Source organism: Leptodactylus fuscus, chromosome 1 (genome assembly GCF_031893055.1).
Source record: "Leptodactylus fuscus isolate aLepFus1 chromosome 1, aLepFus1.hap2, whole genome shotgun sequence".
Taxonomy (NCBI): domain Eukaryota; kingdom Metazoa; phylum Chordata; class Amphibia; order Anura; family Leptodactylidae; genus Leptodactylus; species Leptodactylus fuscus.
In genome coordinates, this window is record NC_134265.1 from 261,737,684 (window position 1) to 261,750,120 (window position 12,437).

The 12,437-nt window shown below is 40.0% G+C and overlaps 1 protein-coding gene across 1 annotated transcript in view; it reads left to right on the forward strand.

Moving 5' to 3' along the window:
- Positions 1-2,314: 2,314 nt before the first annotated feature.
- ZGRF1 (zinc finger GRF-type containing 1) overlaps positions 2,315-12,437 on the forward strand; it is a 57,563-nt gene continuing 47,440 nt past the window's right edge. Inside the window, exons 1-6 of the mRNA XM_075284261.1 lie at positions 2,315-2,377; positions 2,459-2,536; positions 4,673-4,732; positions 5,652-5,825; positions 7,828-9,346; positions 10,356-10,498. Coding sequence (XP_075140362.1) covers positions 2,342-2,377; positions 2,459-2,536; positions 4,673-4,732; positions 5,652-5,825; positions 7,828-9,346; positions 10,356-10,498 — 2,010 coding nt within the window. The 5' untranslated portion in view covers positions 2,315-2,341. The remainder of the gene's footprint in view (positions 2,378-2,458; positions 2,537-4,672; positions 4,733-5,651; positions 5,826-7,827; positions 9,347-10,355; positions 10,499-12,437) is intronic.

The window sequence follows — 12,437 nt, forward strand, 5'->3', positions numbered from 1 at the left end:
GTTAGTGACGTAGTGAATGTATTTCTTTGTGACAAGGTACAGTGTTCCTGTGGCTCCTTCTCCCCTTGTCACTGAACAGCTGCATCTATCAGGCTTTATGTCAGAGGGCCGGGCTGGATGGCAACCATAGTGTAGTCTGTCAGCTAATCTGTATATGACGACAACATTGCGCTTTGTCAGAAAAAGCGCTGCGTCACTACCTGGCCCTATAGCGGCATATAAACAGTTTAGAAGGGATTTTGGTGAAGCCAGGCTGCTTTTTAACCTTCTTCCTGATATCATATTTCCCTGGTTTACCTCTCAAAATAGTGATCAAAATGTCATACATTCTCCAATATGGTAGCAATAAAAAGAAAAATGGCCTATTCAATTCAGGAAAACTCACAATGTTTCCTGTATGAGTGTCTTCTTTTTTTATTTATCTTTTCTTTATTTGTTTAAGTTTGTGTCTTTACTGTGTGTGTGCTTTTTGTTTGTTTTTTCCACTTTTCACTTGTCTCACAAAGGGGACTTGAGGCTGGGATTTCAGATCCCCTGTGCAATGTACTGCAATATGGGGCAATCTTGGCCCTGGATGCTGTGATCGTTATTGATCACGGCATCCAGGGGGTTAATCCACTGGAGTTGGAAGCTACTCTTGTACCCGTGGCACTATAGCGCCATACTACTGCCACACTGAGTGTTAACTATGCGCTAATTGCAACATAATAATAATTGAGTTTTTTGGGTTTTTTACTGTAATTGTCTTTAACCCCTAAAGGTCTGATCACTAAAGCATTGCATTACAATGCTACTGTAGAGATCTGACCGCTATGGCGGAAGCTCAGCTTCTGAGCAGCTGCTAGATTTAAATAAAAAACTTCCACTGTACTATTATAAATAATAATGTGTATATGTTATATACTGTATATATATATCTATCTAAAGGAGAAACAATAAATGCCCTATAGGCTCTGCTGCTAGCACTGGATATCCAAGAAAATGAGTATAGCAACACAACAAGAAAGATATTTGGATAGGGGGCAACACGGTGGCTCAGTGGTTAGCACTGCAGCCTTGCAGTGCTGGGGTCCTGTGTCTGAATCCCGCCAGGAACAACATCTGCAAGGAGTTTGTATATTCTCCCCGTGTTTGTGTGGATTTCCTCCCTTTCTACAAAGACATACTGATGGGGGGGGGGGGTACATTGTGATCCCTATATGGGGCTCATAATCTCACATTCAAAAAAAATATATATATATTTAGACTAAATATCCATCCCTCTGTATGGAAGACTTGAGCATATGGCTATCACTCAGCTATTAGACTGGTTTGTGTGAATAGATCTTTAAAAGGAGTTTTTCGATGGGAGAATTGATATCAAACTAATGAATGTGCCTTGTAGAGCTGTTTGTACAATTGTGTTTCTTATTATGCATTGTAGCTTCATTTTAGCTGAAAAGCGCTTTAGGGGCGCTTCTTCTGCTGGGGCTTCGCTCTGACCACGTGTCAGTTTTTAAAACCTGTTTTGTATAACTTTTTTAACTGAAAAATGGATGACCTTCATGGACGTTTAAAAACACATCTGTTACACGTTTGTTGTAACAGGGCCTAACCTATCTCTGTCGCACTGGGTTGAGATTCAGATTAATCTAACCACCATTCTGGAACAGTCAGTGCAGTTAGTTTTGGTCCTTCATTTGTTATTTAGACTCTGTCCTGTCGGGTATGTAGGTATGAAATTCGCCATTTCACTACTGCATCACACTAAAAATGACATTAGCAGCATCATAACACATGGTATTCACAGTTGTGGTTTTCTATTTTGTTTTCTGTCACATCCCCTTTAAAGAGAACCTTTCATATCCTCAGGCACATGCGGTTTTATATACCGCTAGAAAGTCGATAGTGTGCTGAATTTAATGCTTTCCAGTTATGTGCCCCGGGGCAAGAGATATCTGTGGCATTATCGATCTCTGCCAACTGTCAGAAGGGTGTTCCTGACAGTCTAGCTGGGCTGTGAGGAACGCATCCCCCCCCCCCCAACTGTCCTCGTCCATAGCTCTGTACTGTCAGAGGGGGCCTTCCTTACCATTGAATTCAGCATACAGTACTTCCAGCTTTCTAGCAGTATATAAAACTGCATGTGCCTGAGGACATGAAAGGTCCTCTTTAAAGTTAAAGAGGAAATTATATTATACAGTATGTCTTAAAAATGTGTCTCTGCCTTGGATGGTGAAAACTGTCTTGCATGTTAACAACATGGTATAGACTATATAAAAATACTAATGGATTTATTAATTCAGGCTTTTTTTAACAGGTGGGATTGTGAATGTGTATAAATAGTTCTCAAAGTGAAACTATGGCTTCCCAGATAACCGCAATAAAAGTATTCACTGTAAGTATATTTGTTTACTTATTTTGTTTATCAAAGGAAAATCCTAATTAATAATAATCATCATCATCAACTTTTGTTAAGGTTCTTTATACACACCAGAAGACTAAAAAGGCTAAGGTTTGGCAAGATGGTATTTTGAAGACATCAGGAGGACAACAGGTAATGTTTGTATTGTGTCTAATGTCATGATAATAATATGGCCCGCTGGTTCTGGTTCTATGTTTTTACCAGGTGATAGGCTATACATCCAACTCCACATCCTGGTCATGATAGAGTGGGAGATGAGATCTCCTGATATTTGTTAGTCTGTCTATAGGCCGTTGGTTATTGGAAACCTGTGATCAGCCCTATTCCCTCCTGCTCTTACAGAACTTATAATATGTCCCCTGCGTTTATTATAGTGTCAGTGTTGATTTTAACATACCCCCTCTTCTTCATTATTCCTTATTATTGGTGGGGTTTTGTTTTATGATTCTGTGACAATTAGCGTTTGTTAGACCCAGGGCGCTTGCACAACCCAATAATAGGAAAGATGCATCTTTTTTTCCTATTATGGGTTGGATATTTGTTCAGCAACACAGTGCCTATATGCTGTGAAAGCTTTAAGGTAAGCTCACACAGAGTTTTTACCGGCAGATTTTGAGGCAGAACTGCCCTAAAAGATGACCCTCAACTCTCCCGTTCATTTCAGTAGGAGTTTAGAACAGAACTTTATTGAAAGGGTGAAACTTTGCATTGAACACTGGGTGAATCAATTAGCTTTTCATTATTATTATTATTATTATTATTATTATTATATATAATTTTTTAAATTAGTGTATTTCTTCTTCCTTTTCAAGATTGTTGCCCTACTGACGTAGGGATCACCACATGGAACCTGTTTCAGCTCTTTGCAAGTGTATTCAGAAATCATATTTTACTCACAGATTATACAATATATAGCATACATTTACATATTACCACCATTGACTTCTACTGTTAAAAAAAAAAAAAAGAAAACTTTTGGCCTATTGGGTCCATTAAAAAGATATAAGACAGTCACAAATTTTAGATGAAAGAGGCCATCAAAATATTCTTTGGCTAATGAGAGAGTGCATTGTAAGTGAATATATTATAGTTATAATAAGGGCAAGTTAACAGTCTTGTCAGTAAACAAAAGTACAGTATACAGAGTTGATAGCCTACTGATTTATAGCCTTGACAACTGTGAGAAATATAACCAGTTTATACAGTCCACTATTAATATATACAGTACTGTAGACACATAGGCACAGTCTGTTCGACCCACCTTCTCAGCAACAACCTAAATCTGAGAACTGATATATTTCCTTTGTAGCAACGGATGTTTTTTTTAAAGTCAGATTTCTGTTGCTCTTTTATGTCCTGAATAGCCTTACATGACACACTGTTCTGTCCATTACAAAAAAATATGTAAACCTAAGTACAGTACATATTATTATTGTTTGTGACCCATCACAATCCAATACAAAATCTATGCTAACAGATCCGTTATATTTAGGGTTGAGACGATCTTGAGATTTCAGGATCGTTTTTAAAATCCGATTTCTGATCATTTTCCATTCGAACCTGATCCCAATTTAATAATCGAAGATCGGATTTTAAAACCAATCCTTTTCACTACACAGCATGGAGTCCAAAAATTGAACGCTTTAAATTTTAGACTCCACGCTGTGTAGTGATTTTAAAAAAAAAATCCTCTGACTACTTAATCCCCCGTGGCGTCCACTTACCTGCACAGATCCGCTGCCGCTCCCCATTCTTCTCACTCCTCTTCTCTCTCATTCACATGCCTTCAGAGCGCCGTGCGCACCTCCCTAGGCTAGTGTTAGAGATGCTGGGAGTAGGCGGGGCCTAGGGAGGCGGGGGCGTGCATGGCGCTCTGAAGGTATGTGAATGAGAGAGAAGAGGAACGAAAAGAACGGGCAGCAGCAGTGGCAGTAGATCTGTGCAGGTAAGTTGAGCGATCAGGATCGGAATTCCGTTCCTGATCTTTTTTAGGCGGGATAGGAATCGGATCGCGATCGTGAAATTTACTCGATCGGGATACAATCTTTTCCGATCCCTCAACCCTAGTTATATTATAAAACAGAAGCCATAATGTCAGTGTTAACAGAGCTTAATGGCTATATACTACATATAGATCCACTATTAAGGGATGTATTGAATAGTGATGCTACAAAAAGATGTAGGTGTTTAAACCATAAATTATATAAAGTAAAATAAAATACTTTTTTTTCCTATAAGAGTTTATATTTTATAATTCTCCTTTAACAGGCAGCATTATATAGTGACAAAGGACAACAATTGGACAGTGTCTATCTAAAAACTGGATTGGTGAGTGATGGCTGACATATTTTATTTCAGATGACACTTTGTATAAGGGGATAAATCTGCTCTCCAGTGATCATTGAGAAAAGGGGTGTGGAAAGAGCAGTGTACTTCATTCACTTACCCGACTGATGCAGAAGCATGCACACCAGTCCTTTTTGCATGGGGGAGGGGGTACGCTCCTGTAGTTCTATGGAGAACAGGAGCGTAAATCACATGCGCGCGTAAGCGGCCTCCAAAAAAATGGCCGCCGGCTGACCTGTGCACTCGGCTCTTGCCTGCGGCGCGATGGCAGTGCCGACTGCACAGGTGCCGGAGTGTGACCCCAGCCAGAAGAAGACACAGAAGAGGCGGTCACTGTTGAAGATGGAGGCATCGCTGGAGAGAGTTCTCTGGCAGCATTGGGGACGCCCCAGTGCTGTCTGAGTGCTGGGGCCCACCCCCATTGCTGCGAAATAACTCAATTTGCATACTGGTAAAAACCGGTATTTCTACCGAACAGCGGGCCGGAGGCAACTAATAAAGGTAGGAGACGAATAGCCTTTCTTAAGGCTATTCCGACGTGTCAGCTAGAAAAAAAAGTGTTTAAATGATAGGATCCCTTTAAATTGTTAGCCAAGTCTGACAAGCAATGTGTATGGCCCTTTTTAAAAATATATTATAGGCTTGTCAATAGGTCAATATTTTTAAAGGGTTTCTGTGCTAAAAAAGTACTGGTATTTGACTGAGGAAAGTTTAAAATAAACGATGCTCACCTTGACATGGACACTCAGATGGGCAAGGATAATGACAGTGAAAAATAGATGAGTAACAGTTATTTTATTATAGTAAAACCTTCTCCTCCCTGTGTCAATATCTTTAGCCCAGAAAACACCTTTAACATGTATGATACTATGTTTTTTTTAAATTCCACTTTCTCTCATAGGTGGGCCCTGGAGATGAACTGGAAAGTGATCGGTATCTAATCACAGTGGAGGAAGTAGCTGATAATACCTGCTCCGCACAGAGCACTACTGAAAATCAGGTTCAAAACTTCAACAGGGAAGCTGTGAAACCCATTGGCCTGTGGCCCCCAGCTGGTTTAAAGAGAAAATTTACTGTGAGAATTGTTTGTTTGTTTTTTTTGATGATTGACATTCAGGACATAACTATCAAAAATGGTGATGTCACGGGGAGAGTAGAAATTTCAATTTGGAATACCGTACTGTTCAAAACATGTAAACATGTAAGGAACAAAATTGTATACTCTCTTTTAGGCCTCACATGGAGTATTTGTTGCAGACTCTCCATGTGGATTCTGCCCTGAAAACACTTTATATTACATTATTAGTGGAGAGAGTTTCGTAGCTCTTAACCATAATGGGCAGCAAAATTTCTGTGCAAGTTGTGTTTCAGGATTTTAAGTCAATAACTTGTAGTTATGTTACGGATTTGCTGCAGATTTCTAAAGTTGATTTTACACGTTGCAATGTTAAGGGCCGTTTACACAACCATTGTTAATATCTATTGCTGTCTTTTGTCATATGATGACCACAGCAGACATTTAATTGTCTCAGAAAATGGACATGGACTGATTCTGCATCCTTTCCCATTGACATTAATGTAAACAACTTGACTTTATCTTCCATTACAAAGGTAAGCAAACATGATGGAAGATAGCTTCTTTCATGTTGTTTACATTAGTGTCAATGGGAATGGACATTCAGTTCATTCTCTTCAACAGTTTAATATTCATTGCTGTCATCCTAAGATGTAAGACAGCAATGGACATTAACAATGGTAGCGTGAATGCCCTCTTATTAAATGTTATGTTCACATCAGTGCAGCAGTGTCCATTGTTCTGCACCGTTGGAGGGCCAGAGCAACAAAAACATAGACTGCTAAAATGGCAGAACCAAAGGTGCCTGAAGCACTACAGTGATCATAAAGGGTTTTGTCGGGTATCTGTTGTTTTAAATTGAAACCAGATGAAAAAGTTGGACTTGCAGAACTTGCGATTTTTAGCGGTTACTGTGTCAGGGTCTGGGGTTGCTAGGTGGGGTGGCATAGACACACAAGTCCAGTTTCTTTAGTCCAAAACAACGGCAGAGTTTTATTTTCAATCAAAAGTGTAGTGCAGCAACAAAAGGAAACAATACAAAAATAAATACCTGCCCGGCTAGGCTCTAGCTAAACATAGAATAGGTTACCTCACCTAGGATAACAGAAATTCAAAAGCCAGTAGAATCGTTCAGGGCACAGCTCCAAAAATATGACCTCTCTGTCAGCTCTCCAGCCAAGCTCTGCCAAACTGTTGCTGCTGGAGCTGACTTCTTAAGCCTCCCTTGATGAGCAGACTCTCTGCAGCTGAGTCTCTGCCGGAAACTCCCCAAAGTCTGGACTGGAGGAGGGTGGAATGACAGGTCCCACTACCAACCTACCTGCCATTCCTAAAAATCCAGCCCAATACTGAGCATTTACCAAAATGCTCAGCAGATGAAAGTTATCTGCTGAGAACAAACATTCCTGGAGTTTTCTCATCTCACCCACCTGAGTAGTCTGGGTGAGATGTACACCCCTTCCATTACCTGACCAGCCATCGGCTTACAATATATTAACCTGTTGATGCACTTTATCATTCAATTCAATTGTTGTTCTGCCAAGCATGAGAAATGAGCAGCTTAAAGAGGTCAAGTCCTCTTTTCTGCAATGGCTATTTTAGTATACCATTTGTGTTCCCCATAACATAACAGTTCTGAAGAATATTTTATTTTAAGGCTATGTTCACATCTGTGCCAAAGTCTTGTGGTGTCTACTTGAAAATCTGCTGGTTTCAGTTTTAAAACAATGGATCCCAATGTAGTCAATGGGTCTTTTGGAGGTAGGTGTTAAAGCAATTTCAGTGCTCTGCCTCTCCGTTGTTCTGGAGCTCCAGTGCAAATTTGTTGGAAGTAAAAACAAGAGCGTATCAGAAAAAAATTGCAAGTAAAGATGCACCACAATTATGATATTGTAAGGAACACGATTATTTACAGAATTAGACATGCCAGGAGAAATCTCAGGTTCTCTATAAGAACTGGAGGCAAGGTAACGTTTACTAAAGCATAGCATTTATTTTCCAGGGCTTTCAAGTTCCTCGTGAGATTACAAAGAAGCCATCTCTGGAGAGGGAGGAGACTGCATCTCTTCAGTTGGCACATGGCCATTCTCCACAGGCTCCACAGCTATATACTACATCTCCCTTATTTGCTGTCCCATATGGAAAGCAGGCAGACAAAGAAGAACACTTAAATTGTTCTTCTGATCACACAATAGTGACTTCTACAAATCCAGATGTTAGAAAAAATATCTTTCCCAGTAACAATTCAGCTTCTCCACGCTCTACAATTGCAACAGAAAATGTTGACAGAACAGTGCAAGGAGAAAAGCCTAAACAGAATCCAAGAAGCACTGCAGAAATTTTGGCTTTGCTGAACACTCGACCAAGTCAACAAGGACCAGTAGCTGATCCATTACCTGCTCCTGTGTCTACTACATGCAGTAATGAGGTCCAAAAAACTTGTAAGCTCTCCCGTGAGCGATCACCTGTAAAAAAAGATCCTGTCAAGAGTCGATGGGATGTTTACTTAGAGAAGCCTGTAGCTTCCAGTACTGTTCAGATTGATCGCGATGGCTTTGTAGTGCCACCTGTTCCAAACAAGAGGCTTCGGATCAGCCACCCTAATTGTCAAATGGATAATAAAGCAAAACAAGGAATACCCAGAGAATTGGACAAAAAAATAGATACAGTAGAAAGCAAGCCTTTGTCTGATTCTCAAATATCTGAAACTGGCCTAACTAGTACTCAGCCACTTATGCCAGAAACATTGACTGATGATGCCAATACTCTTATCCCTGATGTTGAGAATAATAATGGACTGGAGGTCACGTTTAATCTAATGGATAGTTTTGATTTTACAGAATTAGATGAGGCTTATTCTATGGAAAGTGCACAAGACTCTACTGAAACACATGCAAATGAAAAACAACATCTTCTACCAGAGAAAAATCTAGAGAAACACAGTAATAGTGAACATGAAAAGAACGGATCACTTCATGAAAATATCACAGATTGTGATCTCTCTACAGTATCTGAATTGTCATGTGACAAAGCCAGAGGGGAACCTACTAAACAAACACTCCTGAATGGTCAATGTAATATGGCCCAACCTGGTGACAGTGACAACAAAGCAGAGGTAAAGATTGAAGCCAGTGGTATACAAACAGTAGGAAAGGGTTCGTTTTCAAACAAAGCTAATGAAGGACATATCCCATCCAGGCAGGTTATGTTTCAGTCAGTTGATCTAGCAAAACAGAAGGTATTTCCTAAATATCTGGATGACTCATTTTCAACTCTTAGAGGCAGTTCACCATATGTATTTCCAAATGCCAAAATGCCCCATGTTGACGGGTCGAATGAAGATTGTACCTTATACAAACAATTTCCTTCAGGAAGCTGCAGTTCACTCTTAAAATCTTTAACTGAGCCTAGAAATGCTCTAGAGAGTCTGAATGTGCTCAGAACAAGAGCGAGGACCCCAACCACTACCAAGAATACAGACCAGGATGACCAGTCATACTTGAAGGGGGTAGAAACGCAAGGTCAGGATTACAGATTTTTTATTTGACAGAAATAAAACCAAACCTATGCATGTTACTTTAAAAGCAATATTTCTCTGATGTCTTGTATTCCTCATATTAGTAGACTTTGTAGTGCTGAAAATAAGGGAGATCTGTTATCTCTCATGAGCTCTCTACTTTACTAAATACTTCTTTTCTTCATAAAATAACAATTCTGGAGAATTCTTCTTTTATTCCTACTCTTATGCAATTGCAGCTGGAATCAACAGTAAAAGTGGGCAGCCCTGCTGAAGTATGCCTGCATTGAATCCAACCTATGTAGCCTTGGGGTTCACACAACCGTTAGGACAGTCTTGCTCTCATCTGTCATAGGATGAGAGCAATGGACATTAACGGCAGTAGAATAATGGACACAGACGGAGCCCCTTCCGTCTGCATCTGCTCCAATTGACTATAATGTAAGAAATATGACAGATGCTGTCTTTTGTCATGTTTGTTTACCTGTGTAGAGGAAGAAAAATCCTGCATGCAGGACTTTTTATTCCATCAAAAATGTAAAAAAAAAAAAAAAAACATGCCGAAAGAAAGCTTCCATCATGTTTTTTAACATGGGGAGGTGAATGCAGGGGGGACATTAGACAGATGGGGCTCTGTCTGCATCTATCATTTAATGTTCATTGCCCTCACCCAGTTACAGATAAGAACAATGGACATTAAATAATGGTAGTTTGAGCCCATCCTTAGCACTAGGGCTGGTTCACGAATGAAGTTTTTGAGATGGACAGAGAAGTGAATAAAAAACAATCCCTTCTTTTCACGTAGTAAGGTTTCTGGTAACTGCAGCTAGGGTTTTATAAGTAAAGCCTAAGGTATATAGGTATTTCAGATTGCACTTAGCCCTAGTAACTTGCTGAGAAAGAATGAAAATATTGTATTCATTGTGCTAAAGTATAAAGAAATATAGTATTGTATATTCGATTCATTTATACTAAAAAGGTACTTTTAAAACAGAATATGTTGCATACCTTAGTTTTTCGCAGGTTCAGTCAGAGTTTGCTGCCCCAGCAGCTAGCTAGGGAAGTTTACCAGGCTTCACCTTTATCCAATGCAAGACCCCCTGTTTCACCATTATTTACTACCTCACATAACTCTTCGCCTGCCTCATCATATATGGTAAATATTGTTGTGTTACTTTTTGTTCTAGAATAACAATAAAGTACTATAAGATATCAATATCAGCTATTTTCTTTATGAAGAAATGAGTGATTATATTATTATAATGAATGGACGTGCACAAGCATAATAGAGCTGGCATAACATATGAAACATAGCTGGTTAACATAAAAGCACCTTAGTTGACTCCCCATGGACACAGATCATTACTGGCATGGCAAAAAGGAGGAAATGGCAGCCATGCACAAGTCATATCGAAAGTTTCGGCAACTCTGAACTGTATTAACATTCATGTTTTGCAGAGTGTAGATACTTCTATATTGTGCGATACATTATTATACATCCTCACCTGGTGGTTACATCAGCCTATGTGCTGCACAGAACATGATTTCCTCGTTTTCTCGGCTGAACTACAGCTCCACTTTTTCCACAACGCGACTCCATCTTTCCTAAATGGCTGACAGCCATGGAGAGTGATAGGCAGTATAGCTTCTCTAAAGCCTGGTTCACATCTGCATTTGGGTTTCCGTTCGGGAAGTCCCCTTGGGGAACCTCTGAATGGAAACCTATCCGCATAAAAAAGCAGTTACCTAAGGAAACCCACGGACCCCATAGACTATAATGGGGTCCGTGTGGTTTCAGATCTGTTTCTGCACGAAAAATGTGGAGAGAAAAGTGCTGCTTCCATATTTTATGAAGATAGGGGAACGGAATGGCCCACATGCAGATGTGAAATGGGCCTTATTTGTTAAAAATCTAGCAAATGAATTCCTATGAAATTAAATAAATAGCAAACTATGTATCTAAGCAATTATAAAATATTACTAATTTTTACTTTTTGTGCATTTTTCTGAGGCATTGTTGAGACTGCGTCGAATCTTGATGGGGCTATATTTTAGAAACCTACATTGTTCTTCATTGCCCATAACCTTCCATGTAAAAATAAAAGTACACTGTTCAGTATACAGTGTGGCAGATTTACTAATATTGTCTAATAGACAGTGCAAACTTATTCACAAGAACACAACCAAAAAACTAATAAAAACTGAGGAACGACCTGTTTTTTTTTTTCATGGCCACTTTGCTTCCATATGGCTTCTTTCTCATGGATCCCACACAAACTTGAGTCTGTTGTGGGATTTATGTAAATGTATTGTGAAACAGAAAATAAGACTTTTTTCTAAAAAAAAAATATTGGACAGGCCGTTAAAATGGTCAAATAGATACATAAAAAGCAGTGTATTTAAAAAACTGCTGCTACAGAAATAGCCGTCATGCCCCCGTTTCATTTACAGGTGAATAAAGCATTAAACTGCCTAGTCTATTTGCCTAGTTAAGGCTACTTGTGCACCACTGTGTTTCTGTAACTGAACGACATGGCTGGCACACAGATGGCACGCCCATGCACTGGCCATTCTCCCGTGGCGCCATTCATTCAATGCAACGAAGATGAATGGATCGCTGTGCTACCCGAGAAAAACCCAGATGGCACACTGCCCTAGCCCACGTGCAAGGAGTCTTAGTGTACACCATCCCCCTCTTCTTTAATGCTTTCTTTATTTTACCTTGTTGGACAAAGTGCAAAAACTGTGTAAGGCTAAGGCCCCAGGGGCCGGAACCGCCGCGCTAAAGTGCGGTGGGAACAACCATGGCGTGAACGCTTTGTGGTTCTTCTCGCAGCGCTTTGAGTTTTCCTCCGCGGGATTTCTGTTACAGTTATATCTATGGGAAAGCCGCCGGCATTTCCGTAGATATAATTGACATGCTGTGATTTTCAAAATCAGAACGGTTTTGGAAATCGCAGTGTGTCTGCGCTGCGATTTTTTTCCGCAAAGTGGGCATGAGATTTGCATGAATCCCATTCACTTTGCAAGTACTGTAAAATGCTGCGGCCAAATCGCGGCGTTTCCGACCCGTGGGGCCTAAGGCTGAGGCCCCA